This window comes from Schistocerca nitens, chromosome 12 (genome assembly GCF_023898315.1).
Source record: "Schistocerca nitens isolate TAMUIC-IGC-003100 chromosome 12, iqSchNite1.1, whole genome shotgun sequence".
Lineage (NCBI taxonomy): Eukaryota > Metazoa > Arthropoda > Insecta > Orthoptera > Acrididae > Schistocerca > Schistocerca nitens.
Window position 1 is genome coordinate 90,574,077 of NC_064625.1, and position 22,519 is coordinate 90,596,595.

Genomic DNA, 22,519 nt, shown 5'->3' on the forward strand with positions numbered 1-22,519 from the left:
TACATTATAAATTTCAACTGGTATTACAGTTTGTTTAACCGTCAAATACTTTTCATTGTTGTGTTCTTCCCTAAGCAAATCCGGATCGACAATAACATCGTCCCAAGATGTGCTTTTGACCTGCACATCACCTATATCTGGCGGTTTCTTTGGTTCCCGGAGTTCAAAGTCATTAAATACTGGAACTCTTTGTAACATTGACACTGAGTCGTCCGGTGGCTCCTTTTTTTTTTTTTTTTTTTTTTTTTTTTGAAACTTCGTCATCAGTAGGTACAATATCGCAATTAGCTGTATTCCCATTATTTTCAGTAGTACCGAAATACTCGTCATCTGAACTATCATCAGAATCCGACCATTCTAGATCACTTTCAGGTTCTAACATAAAAAATTTTCTGAGACAGGCACTAAGTTCTTCCTCTGCATTTTCGTCAGGCTTGGTTTTTAACTCAGTATCCTCTTTTGGCAAAACGACCTCATTATCAGCTTTACTCACATCCACTGTTACTTCATATTTAGTGTAGTCCTTGTGAACTTCAGTTACTCGTAGGTAATTACCTGCCCCTTCCCCATGGTGCCTTTCGGTAACAGCTTGTACTGTTGGCGGATCGTTGACAGAAGTTACTTCCTCATCAATGCTTAGGATTTCATCCTCCAATTGCTTCCTATCTTGAACCATTGTCCTATCGGCAGCACGCGTACTTTGCGCGGCGCTTTTTACTCTCTCCTCCTTAAATATGGGCCACATCACCTTATTGACATCCCTACTATTTCCTTTTTCATTAATTAACCTCCTTGCCTCATATTCCTTCTTAAAATCCTCCCACTCACATTGCTTGAGGCCCTTGTACAGATCGTCGATCTGCACACGCCAATCAGTTACTTCTGCTAATTCATTCTCGCCTTTTACTTCATTGCTAACACTGCTAACCGCATCTCTCTGTGTATCCACTGTTCTGTCCACTATTTCCTTCGCCACGGAATTACCACTTGTAATGTATTCGCCAGCTCTTATGGCAATGTTTGTACCTAATTCTGCTGCCTTGCTAGTGGCTTCTCTCTGAACAGCTGATCTGGTAGGCTGGGCCGTTGCTCTCTGATGCTCCACTCACCTGTTCACATGTAACTCACTGCGCGGAGAAGGTGAATCATCTGCGCACGCACCTGACACTTGTTTCGCAACAACACGCTGTGTCGTTCCACGCCTGTCCCTAACCTGTCTCATAACTTTACTGTTAGTCCGGTATTGTTTCTTAAATCAGGGCTGGTATGTTCTGTCCGCTTCCGTTTGGCCTGCAACGTTCACGGAAATCAGTTTCCTGCGTTATTATTTTGAATGGTGTACCCTCTACCGCAACCTGGATAACTTCCTCTTCCTCTACCTCCACCTGTCTCTATCATGTTGACGCGAAAACCATCGCTGTCATTCCTCTCGTCATTATTGCAGTTATTCCTGTTACTAAAATTCCTATAATTGGCATGACTTTCACGCCACTGGTCTTCGTCTTCGAACCTTTCGAGAAATGCTTGGAAGCTGCGATGATTGCTTCCCACATATCTCTTCATATCTTCTGGAAGCATTTTATATAGTTCCTACATGATTTCAGAATCAGATCTTCTCCCTCTTAAGTGTGTCAACTTTCGGTACCAATATCCGCAGAAATCTTTCAAAGAATTCCTGCCCCTGTTATCATGAAGTTTGGCCACGATAAACTCGTGCCACACATGATCTTGTTTTTCTTCAGACCAGTATTCTTCCGTAAACTTTTGTTTAAACTCTTCGAGCGTCATTGGTTCGGTATTCAAGTTAATTACCCAGCACTTAGTGTCACCTGCTAAGGCGCTAATTACTACGTTTATCTTCTCCTTACCGGATAAGTGTTTAGGAAACATCCTCTCGCAATTTTCGATGAAATCCAATGGGTGCCATCCGTTATGTTTCTTGGTGGGATCAAAGTGTTCCTCACCTTCCAACAGCTTCGTAAGTGGCAAACCCATTACAGACAACACCAGGCCTATTTTTGATTTTACTCTCGAGATAGCAAATTTTGCCTTGAATTTTTGATGCATTTTGTTCACACTTTTGTACACATCCGGTAACTTTTTCGCCTAAATTTCTTTCAGTATCTGAAACTGCCTTTTTCAGCTGTGAGATTCCATGTTGGCATTCGTTTACGACCTCAGTTTTAAGACCGAAAACTTTTTCGTCTTCGTTTGTTTCAACTAGAGGCTCTACTTTCTCTTGGATGTTGAGAATTTCAACATCAAACCTACTATTTTTATTAATTGTGTCAATTTCAGATTTCATAGTATTTATTGCAGATCTTAAATTACCCACTTTTTGTTCTACCTTTTCGATTTGTTTACTAATTTTAATTCCTTGTTCTTCGACCTATGCTTTAAGCTGACCAACCTGTGTTTTGAGCTGAACATCGACATGTTTTCTGAGATGATTACTTTCTGTTTTAAGCTGCTTGTCAACATGTGTTTTAAGCTGACTAACCTGATCACTGACTTGTGTTTGAAGCTGATCATTCTGTCCTGCAATTTGTTTGGTTAATCGTTCAAATAAGTCATTCATGCTTAAAATTTTCACACTGTCTTGTTCTACGGAATCGGTGTGTTCCAATCGTACTTCAAAATTTTCTTTCTGTTCTTTCTTTATCTGTGGTGAATCAAACATGTCAGTGGATTTGTTCACGTACCCACTATCATCTACAAAGTCATCCTCTACTTCCGGTTTTGTTCCTTGCTGTGTTCGAGGCGATCTCGACATTTCAATCTGTTCATTAACATGCTCGTGGTATTGTACGTATGCCAATTGTCTACCGCTAACGTCATCTGTTATCTGGCCGTGTAAACTCCTGTCATTGCCAGCCGCATCTTCCATTATGCTCATCGCATCTACTGTGTTTACGTTCTTGTCCATACTGAATGCAAAATACACCTCACTACCGTAGAGGGAGACCAAGAGATGAATACACTAAGCAGATTGAGAGGGATGTAGGTTGCAGTAGGTACTGGGAGATGAAGAAGCTTGCACAGGATAGAGTAGCATGGAGAGCTGCATCAAACCAGTCTCAGGACTGAAGACCACAACAACAACAACAACAACAACATACCGTACTTGACGTTCACTGCTATTTACTTCACTGAATATTATTGCAATCCGTGCCATTGAACATCCACTGTTCGGTATTCACAATAATTTGTGACCGAAAACAACTGGATGTCCTGTCACCGGGAAGCCACTTGTAATCCCTGACACATTACTCATTGAAGCCTGTGCTATGGTAAGTGAGAAGGATTTACCTTATGAGAAAGGATTTTCGCATAGATATCGACCTCGTGTACCTGAATGGTGGCAAATCAGACTTATATCCACTCTGTAATGACAGTGATCTGTCAAGTAAGTTCGAAATGCAATCAAACGTCAGGATGGATCAAAAGCAAACCAGAAGATGCTACCAATGTGACAATAATGCGGTTGTCAGCCTAATTAGGCATTAACTGAGTTTCTTCCCTGTACAAGTTGGTATATATTCATGCAAAACAACAAGTTGTAACACTGCATAATATAGTAGAATTTTATAACCAGAAAATCTATTGAACTGATAGTTTCACGTTCTGTACTGATATGGAAAATCATGAATACATAACACTGCACTATAATGTTTACTACAAAACTTTATACTGTCTATTAATCTGATTAAAATCAGGCCTAGGTTACCCTAGAAATTGTACTTTCATGCCACACACAAAATGTCAATTTCGATAAAGATAAAACTCTGATAAATTTTGACTTTTATATTGACTTTAACTTTTGCTGGTCAAACCAATTTAGAACACTTCAGAATTCAAATGAATGAAGGGGGGGACCCTGAAACTGTTATGATTGCTGTGTTTAAAAAAAAATGATTACTGAATTTCTTATTCATTCAAGATTTATAGTATATAAGTTACTACTCTTTTCATCTTATTTACTGCTCATTTAAATGCCTTTAAATCTGTCTCGAAATAATAAACTTCATTACTACATCAATACTAAAGTTATCTTTCGACTTCGTTAGACCTTCGCTATTCATTTACTGGTTAATTAACAAAACATTTCTTTAAACACCATTCTGATATAGCTATTATTATTAACACAATTTTTAATTTTCATTTTGGGACACTCGGATTGCCCAATGTTTGGAAAGGACCCTGTCTAGGTTAGTTGTGAGGATAATTAAATGATGGAAAAGTTCTGGTAAAATTTAGGTTATTATTGCATCAAACAAACACTCTCCGATTCATATGAATACAGTACTAAAAGTTTCAACCTGCTAGTATTGATGCGGCAGTTGGCGGGCAGCAAGATGGCGAGGCACAGAGCACACATACAACCACAGCTATGGCTCTTGACGTATCGGCACTTTAATTCTTCTTAACGTCGCAATACTTTTTCATTTAGTGCCTATGGAATTTTGCCATGCTGTGTGGGCATTGGAACGGCATACCCGAGGCTCAGTGAAGCTATGTCTTCCAGGAGAGCGTCCTCACTGCAGAAGGTGTTGCTCAAACCAGTGCCAAACTCCAACTACTACTGTGCCCGTTGTGCCATGCAGTGCCCGCGCGCATTTTCCCGCGCTCGCCTGCCATCCACCTTTTACTGCTCCCTGACAGACCGGGTATTCACCCAAGGTTTTGCATTCTACATATCGTAATACATTGCCTACGTATGGACCAGACGCACAGTTACAGTTTTAAACATCTTACAACAGTTTCAACAAAAAGTTTCAACATTTGTTACATTTCAATTCTATTACAATATTACTTGACATTTGACATAAACATTAATATTCACATTGAAACTTATTTACAGTTTTCTTAACATAATGGCATGAAACAAAAAGAAATGAAATCAGAACATCAATTACACAAGTTTATCATAAAATCAGATGAAAAGAATTTCTTATATGTACAATAGAGCAGAGTCATTGTTGTTACACACTGGTGAAGGCTTTTTTCCAAAGGTTGTCAATGTGTCCATGATGAAGAGCACAATAGGTGACTGTTCCTCATTAGTGATCACTTTCTGCAGGTATCACGATCCTTGTTGCATGAAGTTGTCACTAAGTCCCTGTTGTTCAACAAAATGTGTTCCATTTCTGATGCCTGAGCACAAAATAAAATGCTTTGGAGCAGCACTGACATTTTTGCAGCGGTATCATGGTGACATTGATGAGTTTCTCGGCAGGATCATCATGGGTGATGAGATGTGGATTTCTCACTTGACCCAGGAAATCGAGCAGCAGTCAATACAAAATTCCAACAGACTGTGTCGGTGCAGAAAGTGATGTGCACAGTGTTTTGGGACTGGAAGGGCATTCTGCTCATTGATTTCCTGCCCAGAGGCAAAACAGTGAATGCTGACCGTTACTGTGAAACAATGCGGAAACTGTGTCATGGCAATCAGAACAAGAGGTGTGGAATGCTTATACAAGGTGTTGCACTGCCCAATGACAATGCTCATCCTCATACGGCTCAGTGTACAGTAACTGTTTTGCATAAGTTTGACTGGGAGGTGTTTGATCATCCAACATACAGTCCTAATCTTGCTCCGAGCAATTTCCATCTTTTCTTGCACCTCAAGAAATTCCTGCCCGCCGGCCAGCATTTCGACAAGGACAAAGAGCTGAAGACAGCTATCACACACTGGTTCCATTCACAGGTGGTAGGCTTCTACAACACAGGAATACAAAAGTTGATCCCACACTATGACAAGTGTATCAATTCTCTTCGTGATTATGTCGAAAAATAGCTCAAACATTACTGTACCTGTTACCAATAAAGTTTTCATGTAACTATGTTGCCATTGTTTAAAAAAAAAAGGGAAACTTACTTTCTGGATGCGACTCGTATGAAGTTTTACATATGGCAAACATCATTATTTAACACCTACTTGTATTGTCTCTTCCGTTATTATACCACCAGTTTCAGAATGTTAGGCCTAATGTATTCAAAAGATTGGATCATAAGTGTTTTATAATGAAACTTCTAACTTGTCTTTTAATTTGCTATTGAATTAATAATGCTTAGCAATTTCTATGGTGGTATGTTTTGAGTTCATTTTTCTGTGAACTTCAGAAAAAATAAAGTTCAAATTATAAAAATGTTATGTTTCTAATCTTCTGCTTGTTGTCCATTATTATTTGCTCTAGCTGTTGGCGTAGTTTTGTCTGAAGGGATGAAGCTCTTGCTTGCAAAGTCACTTCCAGAGTTTTGCATATATTAGTGCACTTCAGCAAATAAACTTCATAGTCTACTTGTTTCCGTATTCCACGTCTTAGTAATAACCTTCTCCACTAATCACATCGAATCAACACAACGTTCAGAATACAACACTGCTGCAAGAACATGCTCAGCATAATAACCATGATTCCCAACAATATTTTTTTTTCTAAAGATATTACAGTTTAAAGTTATTCCAGCAGTTCCATTATTAACATTGTAACGGAAAGGACTTTAACTTGCAACACAATTTTGAATTACCATTTCCAAAAGTTTCTGTTATTGATGTTTATTATTATTATTATTGTTGGCGAATTTTCCCTAAAAGGAAATCGTTAAGCTTATGACTTTGAAGGCTTGTTCTTCTTGTCCTTCCAGTACTCCTTCATTCTCTTGGAGAGGGCCTCTTTTCTCTCCTCAGACCATTCTTGTTTGGTCCGCTGTTTTAGCGCTTCTGACTTTACTTCCCAATTGTCTATGTGTTTTCGGAAGGTGCTTCTGTCTGTGGTGTTTGTGGTGCCAATTGCTTGTAGGTCTTTTCGGACTCCTTCCATCCAGGGTGTCGAGACTTTAAGTGTCTTGATGTGTTCTAGAATTTTCTTGGTGAGTCTTGTTTCAGGGAGTCTATCTAAATGTCCGTAGAATTTAAGGCGCCTTTTTCTCATATCGTTCTCGATGTTCGAATATGCTTCTACTGTTGAGTTCTTCTGTAGTCTGTAGCCATCTGGTGTGGGTCTTCCTCCTAAAATTTTCCTCATGATTTTGTGTTCTTCTTTTTTGATTTCTTCAATTTTGATTTTCCTGTTGAGTGCTAGTGTTTCGCTGGCATACAGTACGGCGTGTTTGATTACTGTGTTATAGTGTCTGATCTTGGTGTTTCTGGAAATGCATTGTTTGTTGTAGACGTTTCGTACCATGCCTAGTGATTTCCGTGTCTTCTGTTGTCTGTCTTCGTAAGCCAGTTTCTCTGTTCCAGTCAGTTCGATGATTTCGCCTAGGTATCTGAAGTGTGTGACCCCTTTAATTTTGCCGTAATTGGTTGTGATGTCGTCGCCTTCTCTTGTTAGGACTTGCGTTTTTTCAAAAGAGATTTGTAGGCCGACTTTCTCGGCGCATTCTTTCAGGATTTCGATCTGTGTTTTTGCTGATGTTGGGTCATAGGTCAGTATCGCTAGGTCGTCTGCGAATGCTAGGTAAGGGATTTCCAGTCTTTTCCTTTCTAATGTGATTGGTCTCCAGGTGCTTTGTCTCCTGACTTCTGCTTCCCATTCGCTCATTTCTTTGTCCAGGACGATGTTGAACAATAGCGGGGATAGTCCATCTCCTTGTCTTAGGCCAGTGTGGATTTCAAAGGGGTCCGAGATTTCGCCCATGAATTTGACTTTGGATTTTGTATTGGTTAGTGTCTGTTCGATTAGTCTTCGGGTATTTTGGTCTAGGCCTTTTTCTCTGAGGATTTGGAAGAGGGACTTTCTGTTGATCGAGTCGTAAGCCTTTTTGAAGTCGACGAAAGTGCAGATGATTTTTTTGGGGCTTGTCATGTGGGATTTTATGATTGATTTCAGGTTGAAGATTTGTTCGGGGCAGGCTCTGTTGGGTCTGAAACCCGCTTGGTATTCCGAGATGGCGGGTTCCAGTTGTCCTTGCGTTCTGGTGAGAAGGCAGGTTGACAGAATTTTGTAGATGACCGGTAGCAGGGAAATTCCTTTATAATTGTTTGTGTCTGTCCTGTCACCTTTCTTGTGTAGCGGGTGAATGAGTGCGGTCTTCCAGTCGTCAGGTATGATTTCGGTTGTCCAGGTGTTCTGTATGATTTGTGTGATTTCGTTTAGCGAGTTTGGTCCTAGGTTCTTCAGCAGTTCTGCCGTTATTCCGTCTTCACCGGCTGCCTTGTTGTTTTTCAGTTTCTTTATGCAGTGGAGGATTTCTTCTTTTGTTGGTGATGGTGAGTCTTCCGGTGTGTTGGCCGGTTCTCGGGGTTCGAAGGTTGAGTTAGGTTCCGTGCAATTTAGTAATTTTGAAAAGTACTTCGCGAGCTCTTCACAGTTTTCCGTCTTCTTTTCTGAAGCAGAGGTTCTGTGGTGAGTATCCTTTGACTTGGTTGGCGAACGTCCTGTAGAAATCCCGTGTGTTGAAATTTCTGAAGTCTTCTTCGATGGAGTTTAGCTGATCGTTTATGTATTTGCGTTTCTCTTGTCTTATTGTTATCGATTTTTGTCTTCGAATTTCATAGAAGTTGTCCTGTGTTTCTTGTGTTTTGTTGCTGTTGTAGTATGTGAAAGCTGTTCTTCGATTTTGTAGGGCGATTTCGCAGGTAGTGTTCCACCAAGGGTGCCTGGGTTTTCTAGTCAGCAGGATCAGTTCTTTGGCTGTGTTCACAATTTTTTGTTTAAAGCTGGTCCAATCTTTCGCCTCTTGTTTTTCCCAGTGTCGTGTGATGTTCGATTCTCTGATCTTTCTTGTATCAAATTTCGGTGAGGTCAATTTCTTTTTGTGTTGTCTTCTTGGTGTGAGTTTGATTTTGATTCTTGTTAGGTAGTGGTCCGAATCTATGTTGGCGCCTTTTCTCACTTGGACGTCGTGGATTTCTTTCTGGTATTCATAGGAGATTGCCACGTGATCTATCTGGAATTCGCCTAGTGAGTGGACTGGTGATCGTCACGTCTTTTGTTTCTTGGGCTTTTTCATCAGGGAGGTTGACATGATTTTGAGGTTGTTTTGCTGGCAGAGTTCGATCAGTCTGGTGCTGTTTTTGTTGGTGAATTTGTGTGCAGGGAAATTTCCTACTGTTTTTCTGTAGCGTTTTTCTCTGCCGATTTGTGCGTTGAAATCACCTAGTAGAATTTTCGCGTTGTCTTGGGGTATTTTTGCCAGGGTGGTTTCGAGTTTGTCCCAGAATTTGTCTGTTTCTTCTGGTTTGTCCTTGTTGTCTGCGTTCGTGGGGGCATGTACGTTGATGAGGGTGTAGTTCTTGTTGGCGTGTTTGATTCGCATGGTCATGAGCCTGTTGTTGAGTCTAGGATGTTTTTGTTTACTGCGAAGGCCATGCCGAGGAGTGCTCCTCCTTTGCCGATTTTCCTGTTGGTTCCACTCTTGAAGAATCTGTAGTTTCCGTAGTCTATTGTGTCTGAATCCGTGTATCTTGTTTCTTGTAGCGCTAGGATCGAGATCTTTTGACTGGTGAGTTCCGTTGTTAGATTGTGTAATTTTCCCGTTTGTATTAGTGTCTGTATGTTGAAGGTGCCAAAGTATGTGTGTGTTTTCTTGGGTAGTTTGCCAGAGCGCTCCGACTCGCCCTTTAGTACATCTTCAGGTCCCCCAGAATCCGAGTGCCTAGTTGCCGTCTTGCGACGGGTGGATCGTCCACCTGGGGTAATGTTGTTTTTAGGTGTACTTGCCATTATGCTTGTAATTCGTCTGGCTTGCGCCAGTTTGGTAGAACCAGGGATTTTCAGTTCCTGGAGCTCGTATCAGCCGCACCATTGGTGACAGACGCTGGCCAGAGTACCGGTGGTTACCACACAGACGTGTCTGGGCTTTTGTGTTAGATTTCTTCGTTTCGCCGGTTTTTACTCTGGGTACTTATCCTCGAGGATGTGATAGTTTTGGTCCACCCCGAGTATTTGATTTCCTCGGTGCCACCCATATCTGGGAGGCTTTCCCCTATCCGCCACCTGGGGAGGCGCCCGATGGAGGATCTATCAACCTCACACGGGTGATGTTTATTATTATAATAATGATGATAATGATGTTTATTATTATTATTATTATTAGTAGTAGTATCATTGTTATTATTATTATAAATCAAACCATTTACAGAAATAAACACAAAATATGCATGTAAATTTTGGATCATTATCACTTAAGTGCAAACACAATTTGTATATGCATTTTGTGTTAATAGATATATGATCATGATGTAAATGGAATGTAAGTTATAAATATAGATGTAAAAAATAATTGTCTATGAAATTTTTTTTTATACATTTTGTGTACTAATTCAGTGTATTGTGCGAAATGCATACTGTTAATTGTAGGAATTCACCAGAACGGTTCACTTCATATTTTGTTTGCTGTTTCCATTTTTGAGCAATGAATCATTCTGTGTGTACAAACTAGCTGTTACCACTATAATAAATTTTACATATGATTAAAATCAGTTTTTGTGAAAGATATTAATATTTAATAACGAAGTAAATCTCTGATACATACATTGGTGGTGTGTGGGGGGGGGGGGGGGGTCATGTGTATATGAAATAGCATATTGAGGCTGCAGAGTACCATACACAAGAACTATCCTGTCTCTAGTGTTTTTCAGTAAAGAGTGAGTGTAGAACATTGACAAGTTTCATTAAAAATTATGAGTTCTGAGACTGATTGTGCTCTAATGGGTGAGACAATAAACACAGTGGTTTGGAAAATAGTGTTACTGATATATCTGAATTTACATAATTGTAAACTCTCATTGGTTGCATGGTCATGATGAAGAAATTAATGATACAACAAGATATTTTGTGAAGGCCTTTATTGAACATTAATGGATATCATTTTGTATATTTGTGGCTGACCTTGTATGCAATAAATATAATAAAAATAGCTCTAAAGTTGAATTTCCATTTTGTGATGGTAGTTTCATTGTAGCTTAGACCACTGCTACATTTTCTCTTGTATGTTCCATTTGTGTTGTGTGAGATGCTACATAAAAAGCATAAATGAATTGTTGAACGATGATAAAATACTGCTTGATGAGAGAAAAAACTCCAATTTTATCCTGAAAATATTCAGAATTGTGTGCTTGGTTGATCTCATTTACTTTTCTAAAGAAAACTTTACTCATATGACAACTATGTTACTAATAAGTGAAAGAAATACAGAACCTTGGTTTGAAAATTAGACACATACACACACAAAAAAGTAGACAATTTCAGTAAACACTTGGTTTAAGTTGCACATTGTTTTCATTCTCTGTATTTTACTTTGTTCTTATCATACATTTAAGATAAGTTTCCATTATGAAATGAAAGCAGGATGTACAACCCCCGGGCCATCAGGGAAATCGGAAAAACCCAGGAATTTTTTCATGTGGGAGAAAACTGGGAAAAAGTCTGGAATTTTTACCAATTCTAGAAATTTTTCTTTGCTTTAGTTTTCAGTTAAATTTATGTAATTTTGACTGGTAAGAACTATACCCTGAAGAAGAATTTTACTTTAGCCTGTTACTGCAGGATAATACTACAGCAATAAAACATAAATAAGGAAAAAATAATAATAATAAAACTTAAGTTGCAAAGGAAATGTGCCATTTACAACAACAGAACCCAGTGCACACACAAGCATCTGCTAACGTAAAATGTGTCAAAGGCTTTAAGACGAAGAACTACGCAATACTTCATAACAACAAATTGTTGCCAATGAGTGTGACGTCACAATGGTTTACATTAGGTTCGTGTGAGGAATTGTTAGTGGGCTTATGCGCATGTGTAGTTGAGACACGTATCAGCAGTACCTTCTCCTGCTTATGGCTACTTAAAGTGCGGCTGTTAGCTGCATCAGTAATAGCAACAACCAGCCAGATGCTACCCTAAAAAAAATTTCTGGCACACCCAAGCTGCCGTATTCGTGGACAGGCAGAGCAGTCCGAGTTGTAGTGGGAAGGATGATAGTCTCCATATGACTAGTGTTTACATTTAGCAATTTTGCTGTTTCCTCTTCATTTGTAGCTCTCACGTCAAATGAAAACAAAACAGATTTCTGTGGCTGGTAGCTGTCAAAAGGGAATTAAAATACATTCACATAATTATGAGAGTCTAAAATGTGTTATTAGTTTCAATTTTCTGCTTTTATTTTATTTCTGGGTTTTTGGCAGTCAAGCATTAATTGCCTTGCAGAACAATGAAGTTATGTTTGTCGATTTGCTAAAGAAATTTGAATTTTACTAATTTTTTCCACAGAAGCAACAATTTATTTGGAATGAGTCATTCCACACTGTTGGCTAGTGTCAACTGTTTACTGGATTACAAGTGGACATATTTATCTTCTGGGACATATGGCATTATGCTATAATAAAGAACCAAACATGAGATAATATAGTACTGGTGCTCCAATATAATTTGCATCCCAGAAACCTCACAGAAAAGCTTAATATCTGTTATGGCCAACTTCTTTGTGAATCTTGTCATATGAATGTGTACTTTAAGCCAAGTTATGCATTTTAGTATGGTTTATAAAATTCTGATGCTTCTGGAGTATCCTCTGATGTCCTGTTTCATGTATGACATAATGTAAGACCTCTTGATGTGTACTTTAAGCCAAGTTATGCATTTTAGTATGGTTTATAAAATTCTGATGCCTCTGGAGTATCCTCTGATGTCCTGTTTCGTGTATGACATAATGTAAGACCTCTTGATGCTATATATGTACAAACATATGACCTTGCTATGTGATCATAACTGTCCATGCCCAATAACGCCATTTACTGGCACTGTCTGACAACAACTGAAATGAACTCTAACAGGTCGCAGGAAAATATTGCAAATGGTAGTTTGAAAAGTGTTACTTTCAAAAGTAAATTTCAATTTACACAGGATGAATTACGTCACATGTGCAAATATGCTTTGAATTTCTTAAATCACAGTGTGTTTGATTCTTGTTTAAAGCTTAATGCTTTGAGGGCCAGCCACTTAGAAGAATTTAGAGCCCAGAACAACTGACATTTCTGTCATTATTTAAAAGTTTACTGGCACACGTGCGCGATGTATTTAAAAGTGTAGCACATGCCAAACAAGACCAATATTGTATGTGAAAGCTACAGTGTGTGCATTAATTTAAACCATTAACTTTTCCTATTTGTGTGTTGGTGCTACTTAAGAGTGATGTTGCTATTGGATGTCTACATCACATTTCCTATGCTCTGTATATCTACTATCATTGGCTGCCAAGATCATATGACATGAGCTATGATTCACTTACTAAAGCGCATCACAATGTCGATTTCAGTGCTTCGGAAACTAAATATGTACTTTCATAATATGAAAATATGCAGCATATCGTGGTACGAAAATATGCAGCATACTTGTTCGTGCACATCAAAGATCTTTCCAAAACACTTTTTTTCTGGGGTTCATTTTCCAAAGTGCCAGGAAGTTCTATGGTGGTGTATACAATGTTAACCATCCAAAGGATTGATGAGTTTTACAGTTCCGAGCGAAAGTATACTGTCAGTTAATATGGAAAAGGTATATTTTCACCCTGGGAAAGTATATTTTTAACTGGGAAATCCAGGAATTCTTTTTCCATGTCTGCATGTATACCCTATGAAAATGTGAAGATAAATTACTCTAAATACCAACCATGAGAATGAGATCACATTTATATTAAATACACATGCAGTTATTCCAGTTCTGCTAATTTTATCACAGCAGGTAGCTGCTAGATATTGAAAATTAAATGTGGCCAAAATAAATGCGTTCTTATGTCAAGTACACACATTCCAGTCACAGAAGGACATCATTTTATTTGAAATCAGAAAATGCTTTACAAATAACTACATACATTAAAAATGGTTGCCTGCGTCTCCTTGCATATTTTTACTTGTGAAATATTCAAACTTACTTTACATAGAATTATAACATTGATTGGTTCAATATATATCAAAATGTTTTTGGATTACATGGAGCCAAAAGAGAGATTTAGTGCATTCTGTGAGAGGTTGTTCATCAGTGTATCAACTGTCGTGCAAAATCACGCAAAGATCTTTTTCTCGTGTCCTTTTATTTAAGTTGTTATTTTATAGGATAATTGGATTCCATCAAGGAGCATAGGGGGAATGGTTTCAGGAAAAAAATGTGCTACTCAACATTTGGCTCGATGTGAGGATGACCCATAACTTCTTAGGGTTTAGTTCAGGATCCAGGTTTTGTGCGAGTGATACTGAACAGTTCATTGTTCAGTCCTGATACCTTAGCAGGAACATTTTTAGTGTTGGTGCTTACATAGAGCTGGATAACATCAGTGTAGAAGTGCCACTTACAAGAATGCAGTGCAGTTGGAAATATCATTGATCTCTTCTTCTTGTCATGAACCTGCAGGTTGGCTCGAACAGCACAATGCGTCCTATAGACATACTTCAACATACTAATCAACTTTCTTCCAGATCAACACATGCAGGAAGGGAAGGCAGATATCCTTCTATACCTCCATTGTAAAACGAGTATTTGTGTGGATTGAATTTAGATGTTCTAGAAAGCTGTTTAAATTATTACTACCAACAGGACTGGTTGTATTCTGTGGAAACACAGTGTGAAGTGTTTTTTCAGCCACTACCTGAGATTGGGGCCATTTTATTGTATGTAAAAGATGTTTTTCGTTCGTGTAAGGTGAGGGCCTACCCTATTCGTTGCAGTTGCGACACATCTTACATTGGTCAGACCATCAGGACCATAGAGGACCAGTGGACAGAGCAGAAGTATCACACATGCTTACAGAGATTTTGGTGTGCACTGGCAGCTATTGGAATTGTATTATTAAGGAAGCAAAGGAAATTAAATTAGCAAGTGACCTGATAAGTAGGGGTGGAGACCTTTGCTTAAATTCTGCTTGGAATTGTGTTCTCTCTCACTGGTCAAACAACAGAGGAGTAGAGTCAATGCTACTTGTTCACCCGTCGGTAAATAATATGCACTACTTATAACTTCTGACACTGGACACCTTTGATTGTGTGGCAGTTAAAGGATTTTTAATTTGTACAGAACTCCCACATTGCATTTGTGTACTGAAAATGATGAGGTGTGCAACTGTTGAAAAATCAATAATTGATTAAGTCATCACCTGGCTGCATTCCTGTAAGTTGTTTGGACAACCTTGGGACTTGCACTACCTGAGAGGTGAAATGTCAGCATGTCAGGCATCATAGTCTGCCCATTATCAAATGCACTGATATCCCGTATCTTGCCCATTTGCACTCAGATGCCATTCTGACAGCCAGTACAAGTTATAAGAACATCCCAGTCCAGTGTCATGCTAAGTATTCCACAGTGATGGTAACATTCTTTGTCTCCCGCTAATGAGCATACTATATATGTATGTATGTAAGTATGTATGTATACTGAGTAAAGCAGTCCTCAACCTGAAGCTCGGTCTATGGAAACCACAGTGCTGTATTATGCATGGCCTTCTTTTAGCTAGTGTGCCATAGTCTTCCTCCAGCCTTTGAAATGACTTAAACAGCTACTGTAATTTGATGTGGTCTCCAAACCAAAATGTGACTAAGCAATTCACATTAACAAATGTGTGAAGAGGTGAAAGAAGCCGAAGGTGACAGAAAAAAAGCCCTACAACTAGTTGGAGCCTGAATTCTAGATCTTTGAACTTTTTGTCTGGAAGTAGCTCTCTGTACACTTGTGGATATGTATGTGTTTAAAGTGTAAAACCTTTCAAGAAGTTCCACTTTGTACTATTATTATTCCTTACCTTGAAAGGGTTGGAAACTTTATTACTAGTGTAAAAAATATGTAGAACTTAATTTGGATCTTTCGTTTTGCCTATGCTTGAACTTATCATTATGATGCACACTGCAATGTACTTGCCTTTTATTACCCCAAACCAGTTGTATATATAGACTGAAAGAAACTTAACAGTCATCTTCATCCATGTGCGTGCCCTCAGTTTATTTCTGTTGTTTCTGTTCTTCTCATTTTGGTATTTCAGTGCACAATGTTTTGACATACAAAATTTATATTTTGTTTATTTGATAATTTCCCAAATATGGAAGCACCCATTTCATGTTATATGTTTTGTCTGTACTTAGTAAATTAAAGGTAATATAATAATAACTGACTTTTGTATTTTCAGAGTCGAAGGAACCATCATCACAAGGATCATTTGGCATCGAAGGCTGCTGTAGTGTAAGTTATTGTTAACTTAATTCATCAGCTCCTTCCCTCTGCTTCTCCTGCTCTTCCTCCCCCCTCCCCCCTATCTCTCTCTCTCTCTCTCTCTCTCTCTCTCTCTCTCTCTCTCTCTCTCTCTCACGCACTCACTTACTCACAAGACATAGTTTTTCATGAAATAAAGCTTCCTTCATTTGACCGTAGAGAAAATAGTTTCAAAAAATGAAACAGTTCAATAATGGCACATTACCCATGCCAAATAATGTCATCTATAGTACTTGAATATGCTGTTGATGTCTTTGCTTGGATTGCCTAACAAGAGTGATTACATTTCAACCAAATCTGTGTGAAAAACTTTATATTTGTCGAAAGGAGCTGATACATGTTTGAATGTGAATGAAGAAATGAATATATTTTTGGCTGCATTGAAGAAAATGTAATTGTCAACCACAAATACATAAAAAGATGTAAAGAATTTAGATTTTGCTTACTGTTGGAATCAGTCATGGTGTCACGTAAACTATGATTGTCATATGGATGAATAAAATGAAACATACCTAACACAGTGCATTTGTATAATTTTATGACTGACAGTAATATATACTGTTATTTTTCAGATATGGCATGATGTCAGAGGTTAATAGTAGAAGTAACAACTGGTCACAAGAAATACCAGAGACTGCAAATGAAGAAGAATCAGATAGTAGTAATAAAGAAAACAAAAATTTGTGCACACAGAAAGACAAGTCACATCAGAATAGGAAGAAGCGCAAACACAATGATACTGAGAAAATCCACTTGGGACTATCAGAGCATGAGTTTGCATGCCCCACATGCTTAAAGACTTTCAGTGACCACAGCAGCTTCATAAGTCATCTGCTCTTTCACAGGGAAGAGAAACTCTTCTCCTGTGCAGTACATGAAAAAAGTATCACATCGAAACAAAGTTTGCAGGTATGTATGTGTTGTCGCACCATAGAGAAACCATTTGAAAGTGCTGAGTCTTCAAAGTCTTTTTCAGGCTTAAACAATTTGAGGAGGCATATGCTGTTGCATAATATGGTAAAACAGTTTGTCTGTGTACTTGTTCAAAACCATTTTCCCTGAATCATCACCTTGAAGCTTATATGTTGAGCCATGAGGATGTAAAATTGTTTCCTTGCCCTCATTGTTAAAAAATGTTTACTTGTAAATAGTATTTGCAAATACACTTTGATAAATGTAAGACATTAAATCCCTTAATACACTCAGTTTGCTTGAAATATTTCCCTTGTGTATACAAATTGAAAACATATATGCATACTCAAGATTGTTGGATTATGGGAAACACTATTTTTTGAATAACTGCCTGTAATGTCTCTTATTTTAGTACAGAACTTGTTGCATAATACCACTTCTGTATTCTGGCCAACAGCAGTCGCTCAGTAGTTACAAAGCCTCACGCAAAATCCCATCTACTGGCAACATCTCAGTCAGTCTTGTGCGAAAAGTTAGTCTCCCAACTATAGACATGTATTTTGTAATACCACTCACATATCAAAATTTTTGTTCAGTTGTAAAGACAAATTGTAACCCTTGGCATAAAGTGGTGTATATAAAATTACTTGCAGGCATTGTGAAAAAGTGTATATTAGTCAGTCATGCAGAACTGTGGCAATTAGGCTACATGAACATGAAAGAAACTAGCAATTAAAGAAGAAAGTTTCAACTTTTCCTGATCCTATTTTATCAGAACACCATTCATATGATGTAGAATGTAAAGTTTTACAGTGTGTGTCAAGAAAAGGAGAAAACTGACCCTACTGAAAGTACTGGAAATCAACAAGCACATGACACAGAATGCTAGCCTAGTATTGAATGATCAGACTCAATTTCCATGTTCCCCTTTGTTAGATTAAGTTTTCACTATAAATACTAGATTCAGACTGTAAATTCATCTTATTTCTCATCATTTTTTAAATGGATCTCTACATAAAACTTTCTTTACCCCCTTTCTTAGTTAATGTAATTACTATATTATTTTCCTGTGTAAACGCCTGGTCATTTTCCGTGTTAATATTATTGTTATGTGCTGCCAATCACCGATGGATAATTTAGCCTTTGTTGAGCAGTTACATATGTGATTACATAAATCTAAATTTGCACTGCCATTTTGTGATTGTTATTATTTCATTGTAGGATAGACCACCCTCAAATTTCTCTGTATATGTTCCATTCATGTTGTAAGACATTCTACCTGCAAATCACAAATGAATTGTTGAATGGTAGTAAAATATTGCATGCTGAGTAGAAAGAAATCAAATTTTGTCGTGAAAATATTGGACATTGCCTACTTGGTTCGTCCCATTCATTTTTCTATTAAAAAAAAAAATGCTGATATCATGACAACTAAAAACAAAAAAGTGAAAAAAATACAAAACATTGGTTTGAAAGTTAAGTATATACACATATTAAAGTAAACAATTGCTTTAAATCAGCACATTGGTTCCCATTCTCAGCAATTCACTCTCCTCATATCAGACATTTAGGTCAACTTACATTATGAATTAAATGAGTGAAGATAAATTACTGTAAATACTAGTCATTAGAATGAGATCAAAAATTTGACTTCTTGTAGTATACTAAATACAAGTTCAGTTCTTCCAATTCTGCCAATTTTTTGACAGCAAAGCAGCCAGATATTGAAAATAAAGTAGGGCCAAAATAAATAGGTTCTTATGTAAATAATAAGTACAGTCAGTCACAGAAGAACATCATTTTATCTGAAATCACAAAATTTTTTAAAAATCACAACATCCATTAAAATGTTTTCCCTGCAACTCCTTGCAGTTTTTTACTAGAGAAATATTCAAACTCCCTTTACACAGAACTGTAACATTGAGTGTTTCAATATATATCAGCTTGTTTTTGGTTTACATGTAGCCAAGAGAGAGATTTACTGCATTCTGTGACAGGTTGTTCTTCAGTGTATCAACTGTCATACAAAATTAAACCAAGATCTTGTCGTTGTGTCATTTTATTTAAGTTATTATTTGATAGAATAATTGGATTCTAATGGTTCTAATGGCTCTGAGCACTATGGGACTTAACATCTATGGTCATCAGTCCCCTAGAACTTAGAACTACTTAAACCTAACTAACCTAAGGACAGCACACAACACCCAGCCATCACGAGGCAGAGAAAATCCCTGACCCCGCCGGGAATCGAACCCGGGAACCCGGGCGTGGGAAGCGAGAACGCTACCGCACGACCACGAGATGCGGGCAATAATTGGATTCCACCAAGGACTATAGAAGGAACTATTTGAAGAAAAAAAACATGCTACTGAACATTTGGCTTGATATGAGGATGACGTGTGACTTCTTGCGGTTTAGTGTAAGACTCAGATCTTGTGCTTGTGATACTGAACAGTTCATCATTCAGTCCTAATACCATAGCAGGAACGTTTTCATCAGTGTAGAAGTGCCACCTACATGAATGCAGTGCAGTTGGAAATATCATTGATTATTTCTTTTTGTCATGAAACCAGAGGTTGGCTTGAACTTCATAATGTGTCCTATAGACATGTCACAACATACTAATGAACTTTCTTGCCAATCAACATGTGAAGGAAGGGAAGGCAGCTGTTGTTGTTGTTGTGGTCTTCAGTCCTGAGACTGGTTTGATGCAGCTCTCCATGCTACTCTATCCTGTGCAAGCTTCTTCATCTCCCAGTACCTACTGCAACCTACATCCTTCTGAATCTGCTTAGTGTATTGATCTCTTGGTCTCCCTCTACGATTTTTACCCTCCACGCTGCCCTCCAATGCTAAAGTTGTGATCCCTTGATGCCTCAAAACATGTCCTACCAACCGATCCCTTCTTTTAGTCAAGTTGTGCCACAAACTTCTCTTCTCCCCAATCCTATTCAATACCTCCTCATTAGTTACGTGATCTACCCACCTTATCTTCAGCATTCTTCTGTAGCACCACATTTCGAAAGCTTCTATTCTCTTCTTGTCCAAACTAGTTATCGTCCATGTCTCACTTCCATACATGGCTACACTCCATACAAATACTTTCAGAAATGACTTCCTGACACTTAAATCTATACTCGATGTTAACAAATTTCTCTTGTTGAGAAACGCTTTCCTTGCCATTGCCAGTCTACATTTTATATCCTCTCTACTTCGACCATCATCGGTTATTTTACTCCCTAAATAGCAAAACTCCTTTACTACTTTAAGTGTCTCATTTCCTAATCTAATTCCCTCAGCATCACCCGACTTAATTTGACTACATTCCATTATCCTCGTTTTGCTTTTGTTGATGTTCATCTTATATCCTCCTTTCAAGACATTGTCCATTCCGTTCAACTGCTCTTCCAAGTCCTTTGCTGTCTCTGACAGAATTACAATGTCATCGGCGAACCTCAAAGTTTTTACTTCTTCTCCATGAATTTTAATACCTACTCCGAACTTTTCTTTTGTTTCCTTTACTGCTTGCTCAATATACAGATTGAATAACATCGGGGAGAGGCTACAACCCTGTCTCACTCCTTTCCCGACCACTGCTTCCCTTTCATGTCCCTCGACTCTTATAACTGCCATCTGGTTTCTGTACAAATTGTAAATAGCCTTTCGCTCCCTGTGTTTTACCCCTGCCACCTTCAGAATTTGAAAGAGAGTATTCCAGTCAACATTGTCAAAAGCTTTCTCTAAGTCTACAAATGCTAGAAACGTAGGTTTGCCTTTTCTTAATCTTTCTTCCAAGATAAGTCGTAAGGTCAGTATTGCCTCACGTGTTCCAACATTTCTACGGAATCCAAACTGATCTTCCCCGAGGTCGGCTTCTACCAGTTTTTCCATTCGTCTGTAAAGAATTCGCGTTAGTATTTTGCAGCTGTGACTTATTAAACTGATAGTTCGGTAATTTTCACATCTGTCAACACCTGCTTTCTTTGGGATTGGAATTATTATATTCTTCTTGAAGTCTGAGGGTATTTCACCTGTCTCATACATCGTGCTCACTAGATGGTAGAGTTTTGTCATGACTGGCTCTCCCGAGGCCATCAGTAGTTCTAGTGGAATGTTGTCTACTCCCGGGGCCTTGTTTCGACTCAGGTCTTTCAGTGCTCTGTCAAACTCTTCACGCAGTATCTTATCTCCCATTTCGTCTTCATCTACATCCTCTTCCATTTCCATAATATTGTCCTCCGTAAAAGAAATATTTGTGTGGATTGAATTTAGATGTTCTGGAAAACTGTTTAAAGTCTTACTACCAACAGGATTTGTCGTATTCAGCGGAAACATGGCGTGAAGTGTGTTTTTCAACCACCATCTAAGATTATGGCCATTTTATTGTATGTAAAAGGAGTTCTTGGTTAGCGTAAGGTGAAAGAAAGGTGTAGTGTATTCCTTGCAGTTGTGACATCTCTTACATTGCTCTGATCATTAGGGCTATGAAGGACTAGTGTATTGAGCATAAGCATCACACAAGCTTACAGAGATTTTAGTGTACCCCGCCAAGTATCGGAATTGTATTATTAAGGAAGCAGTCAAAAATAAATCAAAAAGTGAACTTATAAAGTGGGATGGACATTTTTGCTTAAATTCTGCTCGGAATCGCGCTCTCTCTCACTGGTCAAACAACAGAGGAATAAAGGCAATGCTGCTTGTTCACCCACCAGTAAATAATATGCACTGTTGATAACTTCTGACACTGGACACCTTCGATTGTGTGGCAGTTACAGAATTTTTTAATTTGTACAGCACTCGCACATTGCATTTGTATGCTGAAAATGATGAGGTGTGCACCTGTTGAAAAATAAATAATTGTTTACGTCATCACCTGGCTGCATTCCTGTAAGTTATTTGGACAACCTCAGGACTTGCACGACCTAGGAGGTGAAATGTCAGCGTGTCGGGCATCATAGCCTGTCCATTAACAAATGCACTGATACCCTGTATCTCGTCCATGCTGCACTCAGATGTCGTACTGACAGCCAGTACAAGGTACCAGAACATGCCAGTCCAGTATCATGATGAGTATTCCACAGTGATGGTAACATTCTTTGTCCCCCGCTAATGAGCATATTATATATGTATGTGTGTATGTTTACTGACTAAACCAGTCCGTATCCTGAAGCTTGGTGTATGAAAACCACAGTGCTGTATTATGCATGGCCCTATTTTAGCTAGTGTGCCATTGTCGTCCTCCAGCCTTTGGTCTGACTTAAACAGCTCTTTATATGGGGCCTGTAATTTAATGTGGCCTCCAAACCACAATGAGACTAAGCAGTTCACATTAACAAATCTTTAAAGAGGTGAAAGAAGCCGCAAGTGACAGAAAAAAATCCAACAACTAGTTGTAGACTGAATTC

The 22,519-nt window shown here is 38.4% G+C and overlaps 1 protein-coding gene across 2 annotated transcripts in view; it reads left to right on the plus strand.

Annotated features, from left to right (window-relative positions):
- LOC126215103 (oocyte zinc finger protein XlCOF6-like) overlaps nucleotides 1-22,519 on the plus strand; it is a 147,959-nt gene that overhangs the window by 30,253 nt on the left and 95,187 nt on the right. For both annotated transcript variants that reach the window (XM_049941754.1, XM_049941753.1), the window contains 2 exons: nucleotides 16,120-16,172; nucleotides 16,775-17,111. In XM_049941754.1, coding sequence (XP_049797711.1) covers nucleotides 16,120-16,172; nucleotides 16,775-17,111 — 390 coding nt within the window. The remainder of the gene's footprint in view (nucleotides 1-16,119; nucleotides 16,173-16,774; nucleotides 17,112-22,519) is intronic.